Below are 24,897 nucleotides of genomic sequence, written 5' to 3' on the forward strand. Positions count from 1 at the left end.
ACAGGTTGAGCAGAGCCATCCTGTTACCTCACGAGTGGTCCCTCAAACGAACAATTGCGGACAAGATATTTCACAAGTGGGGCCAGCCTTGCTGCGATCTGTTTGCGTCTCCAATGAACGCCAAATGCAGAAGCTACTTTGCCCTATTACCCCCTCCAGGGGAAGTCCCCAGGGACGCTCTGATTCACGATTGGCCCCCGGGCCTCCTGTACACCTTCCCTCCTATACCTCTGATTCCAAAATTCCTACAGAAAGCCAACAACCTGGAGAGGACAATAATCCTCATTGCCCCATTCTGGCCTCGTCAAATTTGGTTTCCTTTTCTTCAAGCACACCAAATATGGGAACCCTGGATCCTGGACCTGGAGCCGGATCTACTGACCCACTCGTCAGGGGCTCCCCACCCGTCGCTTCTTTCCCTCAGACTAGCAGCTTGGCTGCTCCACTTCCCTTCTTACCCAGGTCTGATCTTCTTTCCCCTGTGGTTCAAAATATTCTAGTGGCTTCTCATAAAGCTTCCACTACAAAAATTTACACTAGTAAGTGGAAGCGTTTTGTACACTGGGCAACTACACAACATTTGGATCCCTTAACAGCCCCACTGAACAAAGTCTTGGAGTTTCTATCCGTACTATTTCACCAAGGAGCTTCTCCTGCCACTTTGAGGGTTCAATTGGCTGCCATTTCAAATTTTCATGTGGGAGAAAATGGGGCGCCTATTATGGCTCATAGGCTTTGTAAGGCCTTTCTGAAAGGGTCTTTCCATATCAGGCCACCAGTCAGGGTTCCTACAATACCATGGAATTTGAACCTCCTATTATCACAGCTAATGTTACCACCCTTTGAACCAGCCTCTTCCTGTTCTTTGAAGTTTTTGTCATGGAAAACCCTCTTTCTGGTAGCTATCACATCAGCCAGACGGGTATCAGAACTTCAAGCTCTTTCCGTTAAACACCCATATTTGATCTTTCACTCTGATAGGGTATCTCTTCGCACTAATTCGTCCTTTCTCCCCAAAGTTTGTTCTGTCAATAACATTAATCAGTCCATTGAGCTCCCCACATTTTTCAAGAACCATTCCAATAAGTTGGAATATATGTTACACAAGTTGGATGTGCATAGACAACTCAGATTTTACTTGGATAGAACAAAGGATCACAGAAAAACAGATCAGCTCTTTATAGCTTTTGCGGACAGCAGAAAGGGTATGGCAGTGACGAAGAGAACCCTTTCCAAATGGCTATCTGATTGTATTATTTTTGTTTATACTGCTTCTGAGCACAGCTTACCCGTCAAACCCAAAGGACATTCTACTAGGTCAATATCTACATCCCTGGCTCATGCGGCCCGCCTGCCATTGGACACTATTTGTGCGGCCGCCACTTGGTCTAAACCACATACATTCATTACTCATTACAAAGTGGATAGGGTTTCCAGGGACAGGGCAACCTTTGGTTCCACCGTGCTCAGGAACGTTCTTCCGTGAGTTTCTCAGGATCATGGAGCTAGGGACGCTACCCATGTGTAAGAACAAACGGCTAGATTGAACACTCTCACATATAGAAGTTATGTCCTTACCATAACGTTCCATGTGGAGTGTTCATCTCGCCTTTGTTCTTACATTCCCACCCTCCCACCCTCAGGAAGAACGTCCAGTTTAGGTGTCTGGTTTGGTTCTCCCGCTTCTGTTCTCCTCAGTTGTTATGGCTGTTTTCAGCTATGCCTTGGCAAGTATGTTGTATGTTTTTATTCCCGTTGGAGTCTGGTTTGTTTGCAAACTAGATCTGAGGTAAAGGCAGAGGGGAATTGTGGGAGACAGGTTGGTCTCGAGCTTCTTCTCGATGCAGAGCTTTGCCAAGCGGCCGACTCGGAGCCGAGGATCGGCTCCGAACCCATGTGTTAGAACAAAGGCGAGATGAACACTCCACATGGAACGTTATGGTAAGGACATAACTTCTATTTCTATGAACAGAAAATGCTGGTAAAATACGCTAATCATATACAAACCCCTTCAAAAGCACTAGCGTGTATCATTAATCAATCGAAAATACCTTCTCAAATTTCTGAAATACACTTTAACAATAAAACATACACCAATACTGTAGACATTATGAATGCCTTTGAATTAATATTTTCTCAAATCTATGGTGAACGTCAGGAATTAGTTATAAATAAGAATAATAATGACTTTCTGCAGAAGATTATCTTTCTGAAAATTGGTGATGAGTTTCATATGAATTTAGTCAAACCAATTTCCTCAGAGGAGATAACAGATACAATTAAGAATTTGAAGCCTTATAAAGCTCCAGGACCGGATGGTATGACTACAGAATTCTACAAAACTTTTGGTGATACATTGGGGGAAATACTTCCACAGGTATTTAACTATATAATTAATAATAAAATTAATGACCCGCACTTTAATGCTTCGAAAACTATTCTTATACCGAAAGAGAATGCTGATTTGCAAAATCCGGATAACTATAGACCTATTTCACTTTTGAATATAGACATGAAAATTATGACATCGATTTTGGCTAATAGATTGAAGAAGGTAATTAACCTGATAATATCAGAGGAACAAGCTGGTTTTATAAATGGCAGACAAACTACAGATAATACGTTATCACTTCATACACTAATTTCTTATGCCACTCATAGAAATTTTAATGCTTATGCACTCATAATTGATGCGCAAAAAGCTTTTGATAGAGTTAATTTAGAATTTTTGTTTGATATTTTATCATATTTTAATATACCTCAAGACTTTATTTTAACATTAAAAAAACTATATAATAATCCCTATACAAATCTAGTTATTAATAAAAAATCTCTCAAAAAGAATACAAATTAAAAATGGTACCCGTCAAGGATGTCCGTTATCTCCTATATTATTCAATCTATATTTAGAACCATTATTTCTACATATCAAACAAAATATCCATCACAATGCTCCAATAATATATGGTACGAAAATTTCTATGGCTGCTTTTGCGGATGATTTAAATATTTACTGTACGACATCTGTTTCACATATCAAGAAAATATTAAAAGCAGTGGAACACTTTGCAAAAATATCTAATTACAAAATAAATTTTAGAAAAAACAAGTTATTTTCTTTAAAGACGCCTACACCCTTTTCGCTTTTACCATTGGTAGCTCAGGTAAAATCTGAAGAAAAAATAAAATATTTGGGTATTGTTTTTTCAACAGACAATAGAGACTTTTATGTGAACAATGTTAAGTTAATTTGGGAGCATATTGTGTCTGATTTAAAAAGATGGAATAATTTGAAATTACCAATAATGGCAAAGACCTCAATTATTAAAATGAACATACTTCCCGGAATATTATATATTTGTAGAGCTACTCAAGTCCAAATTTCTAGGAAATTCTTCAAACAACTTCATACGGAATTAGGTAAATTTGTATGGGAACCTAGAAAAACTAGGATATCCTATGATAAACTGATGACTCTGAAAAACAGGGGTGGTTTAGAGTTACCGAATTTTGAAGCATATTATTTAATAATAAATGCTAATAGAATTCTAAGAGTGGTTAACTTTGACAGGTCCAGTCCTAAATGGTCACCCAGGTGGTTGATTCTGAATTATAAACATGTTGCTGGACTGGGTATTAATTGTAAGGCATTACCTTTTTTAGATAAAGATACCCTTAAAATGTACGCTCTGATGGAACATATCAGAGTATATATAATATCAGTACAAAGTCTGTTTAACTCACAAAATCTCTTACAATATATGATGACTTTTCAACCATATCATAAGAACCCGAATTTGAAAATTGGTAATCAACTGATAGATCTTAAAAAATTCCCACTTATAAGTGATTTAACCATGCTTGATTTATATCCCTTCCTCGGTATCTCAATACACGACATATTAAGAGAGATGAATGGAGCCATTATTGAATCCCCAAATGATGTGGACACTCTACAAAAGGGCCTTACAGAAACAGATGCTTGGTGCCAGAGCCATGGGCTCAAGCTCAATGCCAAGAAATGCATTGTTATCCCCTTTGGGAAAAAACATGTATCCATGAATTACCATATAGGTGGCAGTACACTAAACACAGAAAGTGTGATAAGAGACTTAGGGACACAAGTGGACAGTGGTCTCACCTTCAACAACCACATCGCCACAACAGTCAGGAAATCCTTCTATGTGGCACACCTCATCACGAAGGGCTTTTCATCCAGAAAAAAGGTGGTCATTGTCCCACTGTACTCATCCCTCATTAGACCCATTATAGAATACAACGCCCCATTTGGTATGTACCTCTCAAGACATCTGCAACAACTGGAAAGGCCTCAGAAATACCTCACTAAAAGAATCACAGGCCTAAAGCAGATGCCCTACGCTGACCGCCTTAAAAAACTCCAGCTATACTCTGTCGCATATCATCTACTCAGAGGCGATCTCTGCTTAACATACAAGGCCATGTCAAACCCAGAGCTGTTGGACATGCTGCACTTAAAGAAATCCCAATCCCTCAGAGCTACACGCTCCAGGGATCTAAACCTTGTCATCACAATAAACAAAACATGCTGGAGTGATAGGTTCCTGACCCAGAGACTCCCCAGACTCTGGAATAGATTGCCCATACATGTCAAGCAGAGTGCCTCTTTGGACCTCTTCAAGAGGAACCTTGATGATTGGATAGGAGAAAGGAAATTCACCCCAGGGATCACGTCAGTCGCCATGCTAGACAGGGGTCCAGGAAAGTAAATAATGTGGGAAGAAATAGCCAGGGAATTGTTATGGCTAGGCTTGTATAGGCCCTAGGGCTGATAGCCTAGTACCAACCTATGAACCTATAATCTCCCTAACTCGTATTTAATTATAATGAGTCAGTTAAATGATCTATCAATAAGTTATTTTAGTAATAGTAATTTTAAAATTAAAGAAGAAGATTTAACCATTTGCCTAAACTTATGGCAAACTCTTATGCAGGACTGTAAATATATAACGGCTTCATACAATTTGATAAAAGACGTGAAATATAATAACCAAATACTTTTATCCAAATACTGGAAGGAGAAATTGTTAATGACTGAAGATAGTAAAATATTGAAAGCAATTAATTTAACACTAAAATCAGGATCTCTTCAAAAGTTATTATTTACTCAGTTGATGATATTTAATAACGTTTATTACACTTGTCTCACTCTATATAAATTCAACTCTAAAAACTTACCTAAATGCCCATATTGTATAGATCAAACGGCTGACCTTTTACACATGTTCTGGAGTTGTAAATGTATTTTCAAACTTTGGAATTCTTTAAAAATTCAATTACAAAAAATTGGATATCAACAGTCTACACTTTCTTGGGAGTTTATGATTCTTCATATTCCTCCGGATAACTTGGATAGATCCCAAAGGATCATACTCATAAATATTTTCCTGTTAATGAAGCTGTATATAGCTACAAATTGGCTGAATCCATCCCAGACTTCATGGGAAAACTTTAAGAAGGTAGCGATAAAACATATCTTAGCACATAAATTAATAATTAAAGATCATAAGAAAAGTATAAATAACACAAAAATATGGGAGCAGATCTTTATATTGTGTTAGCTTAAGGTTCAAATCCACTTTTCCCCGGGAAGTACATACTAGATATGGAGTTTAGTATAGATAAGCCTCATGTTGATACTAGATTTTTATTTTCTCTTCCTTTAATACCCATCTAGAAGTTTATATTAATGTATAATGATTTTATGTAACTGTTGGAAGCATTCATGTATATATTGTAAATATGTTGTGGTATTGTATTAACATTTGGAAAAAAATAAAGACTTATTATTGAAAAAAAAAATTGTGTGAGAGAAGACCTGTGACAGTCAGGCATGACTTTCAAAGAAGCTAGGAAAATGGCTCTAAATCAAAGATGTGACAATGGTTGGCATGACACTCCAACCTCATGTAGAAAGGGTAAAACTGGTATGATGATGGTAATGTTAATTTAGGAATTGTCTTTTTGCTAAAAGGCTTAATAAGATACAAGTAGTATAAAGTAAGAATCACCATATTTGTACTGTTAGTTTAGGATTTTATTACTATGAGTTACTTTGTGTTGCCAGGTCCGGTACTGCTAGTCCAGTAAGCCTTGCAGCACTGAAATTAACCATTGTACATGATACTGTATGTAATTTTGGTATTTGGAGTATAGAATATGCAGTATACAAGGTACAATAATCACATTATCCATATTTGTCATATTCTTGCAAGGTAACGTTGTTACTAGAATTGTTCATGTTATGTTGATTTGCTGCTATTTTAGTATAATTGTACACAGCTTTATTATGTGTGAACTACACACACACACACACACACACACACACACACACACACACACACACACACACGCATGTGTGTGTGTGTGTGTGTGTGTGTGTGTGTGTGTGTGCGTGTGTGTGCGTGTGTGTGTCTTTGTGTCTATAGCATCATACAAAAATGCTTTTCTTGGGTGTAATGCTACAGTCCTACTTTTAAAAATTGCTAACAGAGTTATAGAGTGACTTGTAGATTTATCCTATTTACTTTTGGTTCACTTCGATACGTTTTTAATATTGATTGTTTCCTTTACATTTTGGACATTATTATTTTCTGGATAAAGGTCTTTATCCAGCTGAAGTTTAAAGGGAAGGTGTGACACCTGTGGATGGCTTTAGGTGCTATTTCACAGCTGAAGTTGTACTAACATTGCTAAGAACAGCAAAACAGTAACTGTAAACTCTAGAATATCACTACAGAGGTATAATTCACTATACTGTGAAGGTATTGTATATACTAATGTATTGATCGTTGCAAACAGAATTTCTTAAACATAAGTCTTCTTTAATATAATGCTCTCCAAAGTTTTACTTGAGGTTTGTTTTCTCACTTTCTATCTTGCATCTATAACCCCTTTTTCCCATTTTTGCATGTGTTTATGTGTGTGTGTGTGTGCGCGCGCACATGTGTGTGTGTGTTTGTGTGTGTGTGTGTGTGTGTGTGTGTGGGTGGGTGGGGGTGGGGGTCAGGGTGGCTAGCCCTGACATATATAAACATATATTAAATGTGCACACACACACACACACATATATTTATGTGTGTGTGTATATATATATATATATATATATATATATATATATATATATATATATATATATATATATATATATATATATATATATATATATATATATATATATATATATATATATATATATATATATATATATATATATATATATATATATATATATATATATATATATACACACACACAGACACACACACACACACACACACACACACACACACACACACACACACACACACCTATATACATGTATATGTATGTATATAAACTAATGTATGTTCTGTTTTTGTCATGTGGTCTGCATATTGACTGAAAATGGTTAATAAATTAAGGACAAGTCACTTATCCAGTTAACAAACGACATGAGTAAAATACATGACTGAGAAATTATTAGCCAGAATGACTTTTGCCAACATTGTTTGGTAAGACATGACTCATTACAGCAGCAACTCTGAATACATTTTCCCAGATTTAATTTGAAGCATATTGACTTAGGAATATGCAATAATGAGCTATCCCTCATGCCTTTATTATTATCTGTTATTAATACCAGAAGTAAAGATTGTAGTAAGTATAAATCATCAAACAGTATTTGCCAAGTTATGTTTGCAGTGAGTTATATATTGCTTTTGCTATTTCAGTCAGTTATACTAGCTTGCAAATGTTAAACAATGACACCCATACCTCATGGTGCAAATATGTTACAAGAAGATAGTGACTTTTCATAAGGAAGTGATGCTGGAAATAGGAATTTCATGTAAAATAATGGTAACAAATATTTATTTGAGAAAGTGTGAGAAATTGTCACAGAAGCCTTGTGCTGGAGCCTAAGAAGATGTGGCAAGAGTCTTCATAGGTTCATAGGTTCATAGGTTCATACTAGGCTATCTGCCCGAGGGCATTTACAAGCCTAGCCCATCGTTTTGTGGCTTACGCCACCCCTTTAGTATGGGGAACTATACCCATTATTTTGCTGTGCCTCTGTCGAGCAGTGACACTGAGGTAATCCCTGGGGTATATCTGCGATCTCCCATCCATTGGTCAAGATTTCTCTTGAACAAGGCCAGCGAGGTGCTCTGCCTCACATATACTGGGATTTTGTTCCACAGCATAGGGAGTCTTTGGGTGATGAATCTATCCCTCCAGCACGTCCTATTAATAGCCGTGTCGAGGTTTAAGTCTCCGCCCTTGTGGCTCTGATGGATCTAGATTTTTTGAGGTGAAGCATATTCATCAAATCTGGGTTTGACATGGCCTTGTATGTTAGGCAAAGGTCACCATTGAGCAAGCGTGGCGACTGAATAGAGCTGGAGTTCTTTCAGTCGGGCAGCATAGGACAGATTTTGAGACCCTTTATCCTTTTGGTGAGGAACTTTGTGGCCTCTCCAGCTGCTGCAAGTGTCGGGTCAGATACATTCCGAATGGGGCATTGTACTCAATCATTGGTCTGATGAGTGATGAGTAAAAGGAGACCATGACCTCCCTTGATCTAGATGAGAATCCCTTCATGATAAGGTGGGCAATGTAGAAGGTCTTCCTAACTACTTTAGCTACATGGGTGTCGAATGACAGACTACTATCAACCTGGGTCCCCAGGTCCCTGATAACTTCTTCTGTGCTCAGTGGATTGCCACCTATTTGGTAGCTAGGGGTAACCTTGTTTTTCCTGAAGGGTATGACTATGCATTTTTTGGCATTTAACTTTAGGCCATGGCTCTGGCACCACTTATCCGTTTCTGTGAGACCCTTCTGAAGGATATCTGTGTCAGATGTGTTTTCTACTATGGCCCAGTTTGCAGTCATCTGCAAACTTTGTCAGCCATAACCCTCCTGTGTTTGCTTGTACTTCGGAAAAGTAGATGCCAAACAAGAGTGGGCCCAGGACTGAGCCCTGTGGGACACCACTTGTGACAGGCTTTGAGTCTGACATGGCGCCAGCAACTCTGACCCTGTGGGTTCTGTCACTCAGCCAGTTTGCAACCCATCTTGTGATGTATGGGTTAACATTTAAGCTGATGAGTTTTTCAATGATACCCGAGTGGGGTATTGTATCAAGGCCTTTGCCAGATCGAGGTAGGCTGTATGGACTGCCTTTCCCTCATCAATGGCTTTGGTGACTGTTTCGAAAAAGTCAACCAAGTTTAAAAGGCATGATCTGCCTTTGACAAAGCCAAACTGGGTTGGATCCAAGGTCTGCAAATTCCCTATGTCTTTATTTATGAGGTCCATTATGATCCTCTCCATGGCTTTGCAGATAAGGCTTGTCAAGCTAATGGGCCGGTAATTTCCAGGGTCGGTGGAGGCACCGCCTTTGTGAAGTGGGACCACAGTTGCAGTGCGCCACTCCCTGGGTACGTATCCAGAGGTAAGACTAACAGCTGTCCTAGCTGTGGGTTTAATTCCTCATTGAGTTCATAGAGCACACAGCCGGGGACACCATCGGGTCCCATGGATGCTGTGTTTTTTGCTTTGGAGAGAGCAGTTCTAACTTGGGCGTTGGAAATGTTTGGGGGGCTGCAATCGTTTGGTATAGATATCTCTCCTTTTGGGGGGGAGAAGTTTGCACTGAACCTGTCAGCCAGTATGTTGGCAATGTCTGTAGGATCAGTAATCTTCACATCATTTTGAACTAGTTCTGAGCATATCTGGGAGTTTCCTCCCAGGTTTCTAACATAGCTAAAGAAGGCCTTATGATTGTCTTTTGAGTCTTTAGCTATTTTTCTCTCAAAATTTGCTTTGGATGATTTTATGAGAGCTCTTAGTTTTTACTTATAGTGATCAAGGGTGTCTTACCTTTTAAGGATTTTGCTCTATCTTGTAGTAGCTTCCTCCTTTTGTTGTAGAGTTTGTTTATGGCTGGGGTCCACCAGACTGGACGCTTGCCTTTGGTACAAAGAGTCTTTGTTTTGCTTGGGATTGCCTTATCCATGCAGTCCTGCAGGTGCTGGTAGAAGGCATTTGTAAGTGATTCAGCGGCTTGAGTACTGTTTTCCGCCGGCTCGGGGGCCTTAAAGGAGACCACACTAGTCTTTAGAAGTGTGAAGTCGACTTTCGAGAAGTTCTTTACTGTGGTCTTTTTTATTTCAGGTGGGGGTGGGATGAGGACCTCCAGCGAGATTAGTTTGTGATCTGATCTCACCATGTTCGTGATGATGAGATCAAGTATGTTATCTCCTCTTGTGGGGATGGTGACTAGTTGTTCCATGGCATTTGAGTTTATGAATTCCAGGAACTTTTGGGCTAGGGTGTTTGGGCTTGAGTAGTGTTCCCAGTCTATATTAGGGTAATTGAAGTCACCTAGTATGATGGTGTTTGGTGATACATTTATCCCCTCTAGTGTTTTCAGGAAGGCCACGTGAGGTTCCTGAGTTTGTGAGGGTGGCCTGTAACATGCTACAATTTGCAGAGCAGTCTTGCCTATGGTTAATTGCACCTGGATGGTCTCCGATGCATCGTGCGTTGCCACCAGTCTTGAGGTGTGGGTGTCCTTGATGAATATGGATACCCCTCCTTTCTTGGTATTGTCCGGATTTTGGGGCCGGAATGCATGATATGAGGTAAAACCTGATAGTGCTGGGGTGCTCTCAGGAGCCTTGAACCAGGTTTCTGTCACAGCACAGACATCGATGTTCTCCATACTGAGAAGGGCCTCGAGTCCGTGCATTTTGAGATTTAGACTTCTGGCATTGAGCAGCATTACCCTTAGTTTTTTCCTTTTTGTGTTCTAGGGTGGTAGGTTTAGAATTTGAGCCTTGCCTAAAAAGGCACTATGGGGTGGCAAGAGCCTTTGCCAATATCCGAATCCCAGGGTGACAGGTGCAAGCCGTCCCTTAAGCAGCGTGTCTTGTCCAGCATGTCATCCCAGGCAGACAGACACTGGATCCCCTTTGAATGACACCAGTGTTTAAGCCAATTGTTAAAGCTGATCATCTTATCTCTGTATTGTGGCATCATTCTTGGTGAAGGTAGGATACTGCTCAAGGTCAGGGTCATACCTGCCTGGGCTACATAATCAGAGAGCTCCTCAATGTCTCTTTTCATGTAGTCCAAGGAGGTACGTCTCAGGTCGCTTACACCAGCGTGGACAATGACTGAGTCGTATTTGTACCTGCTGTTGAGAGACCTGAGTGCTTGCGTTATGTGGCGGATTCTAGCGCCCGACAGGCAGCTTACTGTGACCTTCTCCTTACTCAGTCTGGTGAGCGGGACGTCAGTGTGTCTGACTATGGAGTCACCAATGACTAGTGTGTCTGGCATTGTGTTTGGCCTTAAGGGCTGTGACTGTTTGACACTCTGACTGTGAGGTCTATGTGTTGCAGGTGTTGTGTTCTGAGGTGGTGGTTGTTTGGGTGTCTGCTTTGGTGGCCTCTGCTGTTTTGGTAGATTTTTGATCAGAGCCTCCGAGTATGTCTTTGTGTATCCTTATGTGAAGGATAGATGGCAGACCATGTTGCTGGGAAGAAGGGAGTACTAAATGTCTTTGAGATTGGTTTTGTCTATGATAACACATTGTGGGGCATACTGGTAGTAGAAAATGTTGCACAGTGACCATAATATTCTTATAGCTATAGAAATCTGTAAGAATTTGTCATTTTCCAGAAATAAACCTGAGTTTGAAAGGCAATGCCTTGTGGCAAATTATGCTTCCTTACTTTTTATTGAACCAGTCATGAGGAATCTATGGTCACTTGGATGGCAGCACCCTTACTGTGTATCATGGCATACTATATTCCTGGCTATGGTGGCATTGTGGCCACAGTATTTCAGAGTCAACTAACTCAAATTTACAAGTAATTCTTAAAACTCATGTACGTCTTTCACATAGGATTGTTTTATACATCACATATACTGTTACTCTAGACTAAAATACTTCTGCATGCAATATGTTTTATCTTTCAGGTAGCATATTTCTTGTTATGTATTATCAGTTTTCTGTTAATAAGTAATTAATGGGCTAATTTCATATTCCAGATCATTGCTTCTCATGTTGATGGTTCTCCAATGCCAAATACAGTTGTATACCTGACTTCAGAATATTCTACTGTAGTTAATGAGACACTCACCACAGATGAAAATGGCAAAATATCTTTCTCTCTGGATACATCTTCATGGTCTGGTAGTATTTCTCTGAAGGTAAGGTGCTTTTAAGAGTAACCCAAAATATACTGATTTGGGGCACATCTAAATACAATGATTTTTTGTTAGAATGGGTGAGAGGCATTGGAAAGGAAATAATTATAGCTAGTTTATGTTATTTTTCATAATTCTGATGAGGAATGTCCAGAACAAATATGTACTTGGTAATACATGGCAAAAATATTTGGTAATTTCCTGTAATAGTATAACTCTAATTAGGGTGATACTGATTTACCATTCGAGCGGACATGTATTTCTCTAAATGAAGTATCTGAACTTAAAATCATTATTTCTCATCACACACGCTCCATTGAAGATGACAGGGATTTGTCCAATTGAATACAAGAAGTCAGTCTCTCTCTCTCTCTCTCTGTTTCTCACAAACACAGCAACACACACACACACACAGACACACACACAGACACACAGACACACACACACACACACACACACACACACACACACACACACACACACACACACACACACACACACACCAGTAGAACCTTGACAGTCCATCTGCTACTTGTGTTTGGGATGAAACAGAAGCTGCGGTGAAAACCCATGCAAACTGTATACAGAGGACACTCCATATGGGAAACAAACTGCATCATTGTGCTACCCTCTGTCTTATGTCCTAAAGTCAGATTAGTGTAAAATGACCATCAGAAGGCTGATACACATTATTAATACCACTAAGAAAAGAATAATAATAATTTTGGAAATAAGAGTTTGGCTTTATCTGAAATTAACTATTGAAATTTAAACTGTGATCAAGGAAACTAAAGAAGACCTGATAAAGATGTGAAATAATTTAAACATAAGGTGATTATGGGGACTGTGGAGAAAAATATATATTTTTGCAAATATTTTACTGGCAGATCCAAAGAAGAACATATAACTTTGACCAGAAAACAGCTAAACAGACTTGTATATCAGCCTTTCACCAATACTGCAGTATATTCAAATTGCTCCTGTGTTATAGTTTTTTAAGAATGCCCCTCCCTCCACTTTATGAGGGTAGGTGTTATGGTTATGCATGACATGAGGATGTGTAGAAATGTAAAACTTTGTTCTGTTGTAAGATATTTGTGTTATACGTGCTATGGCAAAAGTGTTGCATAATATGGTAGACAAATGTGGAATGAACTTTATATGTGAAAATGTGTATGTTAAATGGTATTGTTGAAAAGCTTTGTTACATATACAACAATAAAAAATGATGTATATAAAAAAGAAAGAATGTCCTCCAAACCCAGGAAATGGGTTATTATAGAGATAAGTCAACAGACATTTTGTCACATTTAAGAATGATCTCTGAGAAAATACTTTCACCTTCAGGAAGCAAATTAGCATGGAAAAGGAAGCTCATTTATAGACCATGGATTACCAAAATAAGAAATCATTATGTTCCATATTTGTAGGATTGTCTTTCCAGAAGGTCTAATACCTATCCCATATTTAGCACTCCAGTCCATCATAGGGTTCAGCCACGTGTTTGTTAATGCTAGGCTTCTTGCTTATGCAAGCAAGATCCATACCTTCATCCTGTCTATGTTCTAGGCCTTGCTTTAACTGCATTCTTTTTATTATTCCCCCCTCCCCACAGCTGAGCATCAGCTCCCACCACCTTCTTCCCTCATTCTCTAGGTCTGTCATTTCCATCTTATTCTCCTCCAGGCTCAACTCAACCCACATCTGAAGCCACTGAGAAGATTGAGGATGCTGGTCCAGTGTCACATTGCTGCCAGGGAGTGTGCCCTGACTCCCTTCCACCATGTGGTAGCTTGCGAGCTCCACAGTTGCTGCCTTTGGGAGGTGTATGCATGCATCTGCGCATATGCTACCTCCCAAACAAGTTGTATATGACTTGCACCGTGGAACCCACTGAGCTGTTAATACTGCTGTTGCATTGAGCCTAGACTGCCTCCCTTCACCCAGGATGGGTGAGCCAGCATCAGCCATTTACTCCCATTTTTTTCCCATCTTGTCACTCCAGTGCTCATGTTGCTATTCAAGCATAGGTCATCTGCGCTGCAGTTAAGGTTTTATCCCTCTGTGCCATGAGGCCAGACTTAACTTATCTGCATTCTGTTTTTTTACTTCTCCTGCATTCTTGAGCAATTTTCTGATGCTTACATACTCAGTGTGTATCTCTCTATCACATCTCATTGAAATTCAATAAAATCTGTAGTTTGGTTTATTCTCTTACCATGGAAGTAACACTTCAGCCTCTTTTTGTGTTTCGTTCCTTATCCAAAAAAGAGACTGGATAAATGTTATATGTTATCAAGTACTTGTCAAACAGTTCTTCTAGTACAGTGAATGATCTTTATACATTTCTACAAAATGTGCTCGTGTGTGCATATTTACTTCTGCAAGAGGCAGTGAAATCTTCTACTAATGTCTTATGGAGGGCATTTAGTCACTTAGGTATGAATAAGTGCCTTTTCAATGTTAGTAATCAGCTTATATCAAAGATGTCTGGTTGTGGTTTTGGTATGATGTTTGTAGGCAACTAAGCTAGTGTACTATGAATCCATGATGCAGACTCCTCAGAGTCAACCTTGTCACCAATAACCATAATGTATTTCAAAGGACTAAATTAATTACTGACACAGAAAACACTAGGCTGAACAGTACAGTGTCGTAAAAAAGGAGTATGAACATATGTGTGTGTACATATGTGAAGATTTAATTTAAACAGATATTTGCTAGTTACAGTTACGACCTCTATCCCTATCTCTCTCTCTCTGTCTTTCTGTCTCTTTTTGTTGCTATGTATATATCTGTCCCTGTGTGTCACTGTGTTAAGATCTTTCATTTTAGCTTCTCTTTTTTCCCTGATGTAATTTGTTGATTTTGAGTCTTCTATTCTCATATTCTGGCTGCCACAGACAAGCACCAATAAATTTCTTTTAAGTTAGGCAAGCTAAATAAATAATGAATAAATGACTGAATGAATAAATAAATAAATACATTTCTAAGCTGGACAGATTAAATAAATACATTAATTAATAGTTTGTTTGCCATTAAACTGCCATAAAATAACTCAGACAGTGATGGTATCCTAATCCAAGTGTGATGCCATGATGGCATGTCCGTAGCAATGATAGAGCAACTCATCCTACAACATACACTGCTCAAAACGGTAGCTTATCCCAAACCAGATTTTAAGTTTTAGCATTCTTGGTGGTGAGACCAAGCCCCTGCAGAACTGCTTAAATCCATCACTTCCTACCAGGTAGTGTCTGGTTGGTTTTGATATGGATGCAGAGTTGCCAATGTGGTAAAAAAGGGGTAAAACATTGCTCAAAGGAAACAATTTAGAAATTAAGAAGATAAAAAAGTAAACTTCTGCATGTTCTCACAGAAGTGGGTAAAGATACCTGTTATCTAAAATTTAAGTGACATGTCATCAGATAGTGAATGAGATAATCCAAAATGAAATAGCAAAATTGAAAAAAAAAAGGGTTACAAGTAATCTTCAGCCACCAATGCAGTCAACTTTATCCTGGAAATATTTTGTCATCAAAATATCTCCTAGATATTGGTTAGTGAACAGAACCCCTTCATAGTTTTTTTTTTTTTTTATTATTTCCACTTGTCTACCACAGATCACAAAGGTGATAAGATTTTTTCCTGTTCAAATTTCATGTTGTTTCAGAAGAGAACTAGGTCCAACTTGCATGACGTAAGCTAGACAGGAAAGAATCTGTAGCTATCACTGTTGGTCACTGCCCATAATTTTACATCTTGAGATTGTGTCTTGCTGAGTTTAGTAAAGTGCTCTAGACATCTAAATTGAAACTTTTTCAGACAGTTGCTTGTTGGGGAAATTGTTTGCCTTAATTATAAAAGACTTGCAGTCAGTGTGAATGACTTACTGCAGTCTGAGGCCTGTCTCTAAAGCAGCCTTTCTCTGGACTAAGTCAGTAACACCAAGAGCAATTCTTTTGGAACAGGGGCATTTATATGATCAAGAATAAATTATACTACAATGCATACCTCACAACTTCTTTGCCCAAAATACTGGACAATGCCAAAAATAATTGGGGGACAAATGCCCGAAATCAGGGTCAGTTTTTAACTATTACTCTAATTTACTTTCAGAGTTAATAAAACAGTGCATTTTGCATCATCATGCATTTTCTGAACAATAAGAAGAATCAAGATGCCCCTCTAATTCTGATCCATCCCCGGAAAGCCACTGGAAATGGTCTCGCAAGAGGAGGCATCTTGACTCATTTCCAGAGTTTGTCACTGAGGATACTTTTGAGGAAGGGGAGGGATCCCTGAGATTCCATTTGAAAGACATCTTTTTTGGAGATATTTTTGAATTAATGAAGCAGAGAAGGGATTAGTCCATAGAAGCTCCCTTCCCGAAGAGTCAGTATTCCTTAAGGCTTTCAGGGGTGGCTCATCTACCTCCTTGGTCATTCCACCCACTGATGAACTGATTAACTTGGTCTCTCAATGGGCCTGGAGGAACCTGATGTGGTAGAACCTATCTCATGGACACCAGAAAAAATATTGGTTGCATCTAGGAACAAGTCCCATTGGAGCAAAGGTCCCCTGATGTATGCCATGGTGGTTGTAGCAGCCACAAAAATGGAGCTCTTAGAAGAGAGCACATCTTCCTCCCCCAACAGAGAGTCAAGGATACTGGACACATTTGGAAAATGGACTTATATTTCAGCAATGTTTTCTATTTGCAAACTGAACTACCCGACCCATATGACTCACTTTCAGAGAGATTTGACTAAAAAGCTGTCCAAATCCCTCTCAGGTAATCTGCCTGCTGACATAAAAAAAACTGTAGAGGAATAGCTATCTACACCACAGTCTATGTTCAACATGTCCATGCATCTCCTTTCAAATGCAGCTGATGCCATGACGAAAACTATAGGTACAAGCATTATTTGTTGGCATATCTGGATGCAAATCTCTGATTTTAAGGAAAGTCTCAAGATATCCTTCATTAATGCACCCTTTGATGGTTCAGCACTATTTAGACCCAAGATAAAAGACATGCTTACCAAAAGTGAACATAAGGGCATATATTTTTCCACCCCAAAAGGACTTTTTTTTCCCTGGAACTAGAAGGGTAGGAAGAAGCTATGGCTCTGAAAGTCACAAGGTTTTTGACAGATCACTTCTTCTGACAGACCCCCTTGTAGAAGAGAAAAGAACAACTTCAATGGATGTCATCCCTAGTGGCATAAGAGGACTACAGAATCATGGGTATCCAGTTATCCAATGTTGTCTATTTTCATCTAATTTAACACGTGGGATGTCGAATCCAGTCAAATCTGACCTCAGCATCTTATACCAGAGTCTTAGATCCAAGAGTTCTGACTCTGAGATTCTGAAGAGTTATCCCTCACCCACAGTTCTCCTTCCTTGCTGAATTACTACAGATCTTATTTGCCACCTGTTAAACCAGAAGTGTTTACTGAGAGCTCCATCCTTTATCATGATAAGTGAACATGTTTGCCTTTTTCCTCCTCCCTTTAGTTTAATAGTTAGATTACTGCATTAAGTATTTAGTAGTAGGAATTTAGACTAGTTAATAGTGTTTTTAGTGAGTAATTTTATAGAACTTTCTAATGTCTTTCTTAATATTCTTTTTTTTGTATTCAAATAATTTTTGTCTGTTAACAAGGTAATGAAATAATACATTATGATAATATAATAAATAACATAAGTAAAATGATTAATCAAAAGGAAAACTATATACAATAATGTACAACGGCTTAAAATAAACATCTGAAGTAGTTAACTTCATTCTTTCTGCAAATATGGGTATTCAGATTTGATTTGGATCCGAGCCGGCAAAACTTTTACAAGCATCAGCTCTGAGCTCCAAGCTCCTCCCCTACCTATAATACATCACTTCCTCCTGACTAAGCCCAGATCTCGTTTGCCGCTCTAAGAGTTAGCATTGTGGTCTCTGAGCTCTAAGCGAAGGTGGTAAGGTTTCTCTTGTTTTTCTCTTTCAGTACAGTTGGTGTGTGTACCTGTCCCCGTTTTCCTCCCCCCTCCACGCATGGTCGTCGTGTTTTAAAAAAAAAAAAAAATTTTTTTTCTGTGTAGCTTGTTAGTAGTTTTAGTTCCTGCCTAGGCCCCATCCCTTGTTTTGTGTGTGTGTGTGTGTGTGTGGGGGGGGGGGGGCCCTTAGGGTTTAGTTACTGTTCTGCCCTTATGGCTGAACAGCCTAAAGTTCTTTTCAAAAAATGTACAGAGTGTGGTCACAAGCTCTCACCAGCCGATGGCCACACTTTGTGTGTTCTTTGTTTAGGGGTCTCCCATTTTTCAGCCTCCTGTGACATTTGTGTGGGTTTTAACCCCAGGGCCTTGAAAGACCGTTGGGCTAAGCTCATGGCCAAGGGTCTGCTGCCAGCTTCCGCCCTAGAGTCTGCCTCGGTCTCCGCTCCAGCCAGTGACTGCTTGCAGGCAGGGACTCAACCTCCTGCTCATCCTGCGGCCTCAGATTTGTCCCAGAAAGGTAGAGACAAGAGAGAAGGAGGAAGAAGCATGACAAAGAGAGGGACAGGCCCAGGAAAAGATCCCCCGACAGGGAGTCTTTCTCCAGCCCCTCTTCTAAAGTCCCCATGTCCCGTTCTCCTTGGCTCCACTCTCCCCGTTTCTTGCCGGAGCCGATGGAGCTCTCAAAGCCGAGGCACTCCCCTCAGATCCAGCCAAGACCCACTTCAGTCACTTCTTCTTCAAGGTCGACTCGGAGTGTCTCCGACCTTGACATGGACAGGCTGATGAGGAGGTTCATCCAGAATCAGATTCAGATGGGGGTCTTACCAGGTCCCTCTCCCATCGGTGAGGGTCCTTCTACAGCTCTATTTCACCCAATCTCTCCTTCCCCGATCCGACCCGACGCTTCGGAGTTCTCAGATCTGAGGCCCTTTGGAGCTGTTGGTTCTGTGCCGACGGTTCTCATTTCCTCGACGCCGGCCATCACCTTGAGTTCCTCGGATCCGATTTCGGATCCAGGAGACTCTCGGGGCCGTGGTCAGGGAGTCAGACCCGAGGGTCGAGGTCATTCTCTTTTGGATCCCATCCTTGGTGCCCAGACTACCCTGCTTTCAGCTCCGATCCCTGCTTCGGACCTGGGGAGGGCCTCATCCTTACGGGTTACTGAGGTGGGCTCTCCATCGGCATTCGGGGCAGTGGAAACGGTTCTCTCCCAGGGGTTGAGACCACAGCTCACCTACTCAGATCCCACCCAGACCTCCCTGTTTTTGGATTCTGCTCTCCTCACCCTGTCTTAGGGACAGCCCGTACCAAAGCAACCCCAGGTTGTTCCCCTCGGGGAATCCCCGGAGGCTTACGAGTCCTCTTCAGAAAGTCCCACTGGAGAGGAACCTCGTAAACGCAAGTGTAAAAGGAGACACTTGGACTCTCCTGAGTCCATTACCACTGATTCGGACTTAGATGAAGGGGAGGGTTCCCCCAGATCACCTCCCGAGGACGTCTCCTTCGGAGACATTATGGAGATCCTCCACCAAAGAGGAGGTTGTTCAGCCCCCAAACCCTCTACGGATGAGTTCGTGTTTCTGGAGGCCTTTAGAGCGGGCCCATCTACTTCCTGGGTTTCCCCACCAGCCGACCCTTTGGTGGACCTCATCAACACTAAGGCATAGAAGGATCCTGACATTGTGGAGCCTATACCCAAAAGACCGGGCAAAATTCTTTCCCCGCCATCAGATAGGCAGGCATGGTCCAATGGAGCCCCTGTGGATGCTTTGGTGGTTGCAGCTGCCACAAAGAAGGAACTGGCACAAGAGAGTTCCTCGATCCATCCACCAGACAAGGAGTCCAGGTCGATGGATCGTTTTGGGAAGCGTTTGTACTCGTCAGCAACTTTTTTCTATCTGTGCTCTGAATTATTTGGCACATGTTACCCGACTGCAGCGTGATCTTGTAACGGAACTAACTGAGTCACCCCCAGAGTCTCTGTCACAGCAGGACAAGCAGTCCTTTACTGCAAAGATGACTACACTGAAATCAGTGACAAATACATCTATGCGTCTCTTCTCCCATGCTACGGAGGGAGCCGCTAGAGCTGCTGGTGCAGGCATTGCCTTGAGGCGACATGCCTGGATCAGACTGTGTCAATTTGCGGACCCCTTTAAGGCGTCTTTTATTAACGCTCCTTTCGATGGATCATCCCTGTTTGAGAAGACAGTACACAACACGGTCGCCCAGAGTGAGAAGGACAGAAAGACTTTGTCTGCCTTCAGAATCTACTTCTCTAACCCCCAGAGATCCTATTCCAGGAACCAAAAGGGGCAAAAGAAGATGTGGTTCTGGAAATTACAGTCTTTCCGGGACACTCAGGACTATTCGTCCCCCAGAGGCAGAGGGGGACAAGACCAACGCTGTCCCAGAGGCAGAGGGGGTCCCAGAAACTTCAGGTCTAGGGAACCCTTTTCCGACAGGCCCGCACAGCAACCCTGAGGGGTTGCCCGACTGCTCTACTCTGGAGGCAGTCGGGGGAAAATTCTCCTTACATCCAGCGGCATGGGAGTCCATTACTACAGACCGCTGGGTGTTAAACATCATATCCAGAGACTATTCTATCCCTTTCATATCATTCCCATAACTCCAGCACGCCTCCCAGATGTTCCACCCGATCACAGGGAGGCCGCAGCTTTACAGGTATTGAAACTGTTACAAAAACGAGCCATCAAACCGGTCCCCCCTGACCAGTCCGGATCAGGCATCTACTCCAGGTTCTTTTTAGTGCCAAAGAGGACGGGGGACCTCAGGCCCATACTGGACCTGTCTATCCTCAACCTGTCAGTAGAGAAACAAAAATTCCAGATGGTCACTGTACAGTCCATTCTACCGTTTCTAAGAGAATGCGACTGGATGTGCTCGTTAGACCTCCAGGACGCTTACTATCATATCAAGGTCCACAGAAGCTCCAGGAGGTTTCTACACTTCTGGCTAGGGGCCGGTCACTTTCAGTTCAGAGCCCTACCCTTTGGTCTCACCACAGCCCCCAGGGTGTTCACCAAGGTAATGGCAGTCGTAGCGGCTCACCTGAGACTTCAAGGCATTCAGGTATTCCCCTACCTGGACGACTGGCTCTTTGCTGCATCCACCAAATGTCTCTTGTGCCAGGCCCTACACTACTTTCTCAGTCTGGCTCACAAGTTAGGCATCATGATCAACCTCAGCAAGTCCCACCTGGCTCCGGTTCAGGTCACAGACTTCCTCAGGGCACGGCTGGATACTATTCAGTCAAAGATCTTTCTCACCCCAGAAAGGATAGAAAATCTCAGACTCCACGTGTCAGCTATCTCAGAGCACTCTGTAGTCACAACAGGCGATGTTCTCAGGGCTTTGGGTTTGATGGCAGCCTCCATTTCTATTCTCCCTCTTGCATGTTTTCATATGAGAACCCTTCAGTGGAATCTAGCAGTTCAATGGTCCTGGCTAGACCTCCTGTTGACTTTCCAAATCCGAATCAACTGGACATGCAGAATGTCACTCCAGTGGTAGCTTCAGTCATCAGACATACTTGTGGGGTGCAGCTTTCTAGCCCCACTGGCCCAAGCCACAGTGACCACGGACACCTCCCAGCTCGGGTGGCGGGGGGGGGGGACTTCCTGGGAAGAACAGTCCAAGGCACGTGGTCCCTACTAGAGACCAAGCTACACATCAGTGTCTTGGAGATGAGGGCAGTTATTTTAGCGTTGAAAGCCTTCCACCCTGTCCTAACTCCAGGGACAGTGGCCATTCAATCAAACAACATGGCAGTAGTCTGGTATATCAACAAGCAGGGAGGGACCCGATCCTACCCTCTTTGTCACGAGGCCATGAGAGTTTGGGAGTGGGCCATATCCACCAACTGGTTTCTGATAGCAATGCATATCCCGGGATGCTCCAACATTTTAGTGGACAGTCTAAGCCGGGCAATCCTTCTGCATTACAAGTGGTCTCTAAATCCATCGGTGGCGTAGAGAATCTTCCTCGTATGGGGTCAACCTTGCTGTGACCTCTTCGCGTCTCCTTCCGACATGAAGTGCAGCAACTTCTTTGCTCTGATCCTCCCTCCAGGGGATGTCCCAAGGGACGCTCTAATCCATGCTTGGCCTCCCGAGTTACTTTATGCTTACCCCCCCAGTTACCTCTGATACCGAATTTTTTCAGAAAACATGCCGGTTACAGTGCAAAGTCATTCTCATAGCTCCCTTCTGGCCTCGCCAAGTGTGGTTCCCTTCCTATGGTCTCAACTTTTGGCTCCTCCATGGACTCTAGATCCATGCCCGGATCTACTTGCTCATCTGTCGGGCTTGCCCCTGCCCAACCTGGACAGTCTCAAGCTGATGGTGTGGCTGCTCCAGTTCCCATGATCATCAGGACTCCCGGACTTTCATCCCCTGTTAAGAACATTTTGGTAGCATCCCTCAAAGCCTCCACTAGGAAACTCTACAGTAGTAAGTGGAGACGTTTTTCCATTTGGGCCTCTCAACGCAATCAGAACCCTTTTACAGCCCCCATTCCAATCGTTTTAGATTTTTTGGCTGGTCTCTTTCAATTGGGCACAAGTTCTTCCACCATCAAGGTTCAACTGGCTGCCATCTATAATTTCCATGTAGATGAAAATAAGGTTGCTCTGGCCTCTGCCAAATTTTGTAAAGTGTTCCTAAAGGGCACCTTTCTCTTGCGACCTCCAGTTAAAGAGACAGTTCCTCCCTGGGATCTGACTTTAGTCCTCCAAGCATTGACCTCTCCACCTTTCGAACCTGCCGGTTCAGTCCCTATGAAATTCTTGTCTTGGAAGACGGCATTCCTGGTTGCCATCACCTCAGCTAAAAGGGTTTCAGAATTACAGGCCTTATCCTCCGTGCCCCCCTATTTGATTTTTCACAAGGACAGGGCTTTGCTGTGTACAAACCCCTCCTTCCTTCCCAAGGTGTCCTCAGCAGCCAATATTAACCAATCTATAAATTTGCCAGTCTTCTTCCCAAATTTCCAAAATAAAGGCGAATATAGACTCCATTTATTGGACGTCCATAGACAGCTTCATTTTTACCTTCATAGGACTAAACCCTACCGAAAGTCGGATCAACTGTTTGTCTCGTTTTCAAAACCATGTTTGGGCAAAGCAGTTTCAAAAGTGTCCTTAGCAAGGTGGATCACTCTTTGTATTGCACAAGTATACAAGGACAAAGGCTTATCTCCTCCTGGCTTACTGATGGCTCATTCCACTAGATCAGTGGCCACTTCTGCAGCTTTCTGGTCAAAAGTACCTTTAGATGATATCTGTGCAGCAGCCACATGGGCCAATTCGGATACATTTATCTCTCATTATAAATTAGTTTTGATCTCTAGAGGGAGAGCATCCTTTGGCTCTGCGGTGCTCAGAAATATCCTTCCATAAGGGCCTCTCAGGAATACTAGTAGCTGGGGACTTTGTCCCATATGTGCAGAAAGAATGAAGTTAACTACTTCAGATAAAGAAGTTATGTACTCACCATAACGTCCCATCTGAGTAGTTAGACTTCCTTCTTCTGCACCTTCCCTCCCTCCATCCCCCTCACTATTCAGGTCTTATCCTGTTTGGATAGTGGGTTACGTTACTAGTTAGTGACAGCAAACTCGATCTGGGGTTAGTCAGGAGGAAGTGATGTATTATAGGTAGGGGAGGAGCTTGGAGCTCAGAGCTGATGCTTGTAAAAGTTTTGCCGCCTAGGATCTGAATCAGATCCGAATACCTATATGTGCAGAAGAATGAAGTCTAACTACTCAGATGGAACGTTATGGTGAGTACATAACTTCTTTTTAAATATCACATTCCTAGATAAAAATTATAAAAACAACTTAGATTTCTCATTGAAGAGAGTCAGAAACTATCTGAAAAATGTCAGTGATAGAATGCACTTTCTTCCAAGGATTGTTGATGAATTAGGATGGATCCTTTTGTTCTTTAACCTTGGTTACCTTAAGAGCTGTTTTCTTTAGAAAAGATAAAAAGTCTTCAAAAAGTGGAGCAGTATAGGATTTCCATTTCCTAGTTATACTTTTCCTCGCGACTACAAGAATAGTCCAAAGTATAGTTCTTTATTTAAGGCAAGGCCATCATTAACATTAAATAAAATTAAATATTTTGATAATGATAGTGAGTCAGAAAACAATGCTTTTGAAAAACCATCTATGTTACACCAAAATTGTTTTACTTGAGGACAAGTATAAAATATGTAACCAATCAGCTTTACAACTTTGCATACATCTCCAACAAAGGATATTATTGTTTTCACCAAATTTAGCTAGATTATTTTGAGTTAAGACTGTGCTATGCAAAATTTTCCCGTTAAATATGCACCAATATTGTGAGCAAGATGCAAGTTTAACAGAAAATAAATTTTGAGATTTATTCTCATGAAATAAGCAAGCAATATGACCCATAGTAATATAATTCCAGTATTTACCTTGTAATTTTATTGTATATTTTATTAAGATTTTAAATAATTTTGAAGTTAGATTTTCAATTTTTGATTTATTGTAGATAATTTCATATAGATAATATTAATTTAGGAGTTTCTTAAAAAAAGAGTTACTAAGGATTTTACAAAGATCATGGGAATAAGCTATCACATTTTGTAGCAGTAACCAATCATGAGG

The 24,897-nt window shown here is 41.2% G+C and overlaps 1 protein-coding gene across 4 annotated transcripts in view; it reads left to right on the forward strand.

Annotated features, from left to right (window-relative positions):
* The window catches only part of LOC122808806 (alpha-2-macroglobulin-like), a 2,637,399-nt gene that overhangs the window by 673,131 nt on the left and 1,939,371 nt on the right, over positions 1 to 24,897 (forward strand). For all 4 annotated transcript variants that reach the window (XM_044079865.1, XM_044079862.1, XM_044079863.1 and 1 more), the window contains exon 11: positions 12,082 to 12,243. In XM_044079865.1, coding sequence (XP_043935800.1) covers positions 12,082 to 12,243 — 162 coding nt within the window. The remainder of the gene's footprint in view (positions 1 to 12,081; positions 12,244 to 24,897) is intronic.

The sequence above is a fragment of the Protopterus annectens genome, chromosome 8.part0, assembly GCF_019279795.1.
Source record: "Protopterus annectens isolate FY-2018-M chromosome 8.part0, PAN1.0, whole genome shotgun sequence".
NCBI classification, from domain to species: domain Eukaryota; kingdom Metazoa; phylum Chordata; order Ceratodontiformes; family Protopteridae; genus Protopterus; species Protopterus annectens.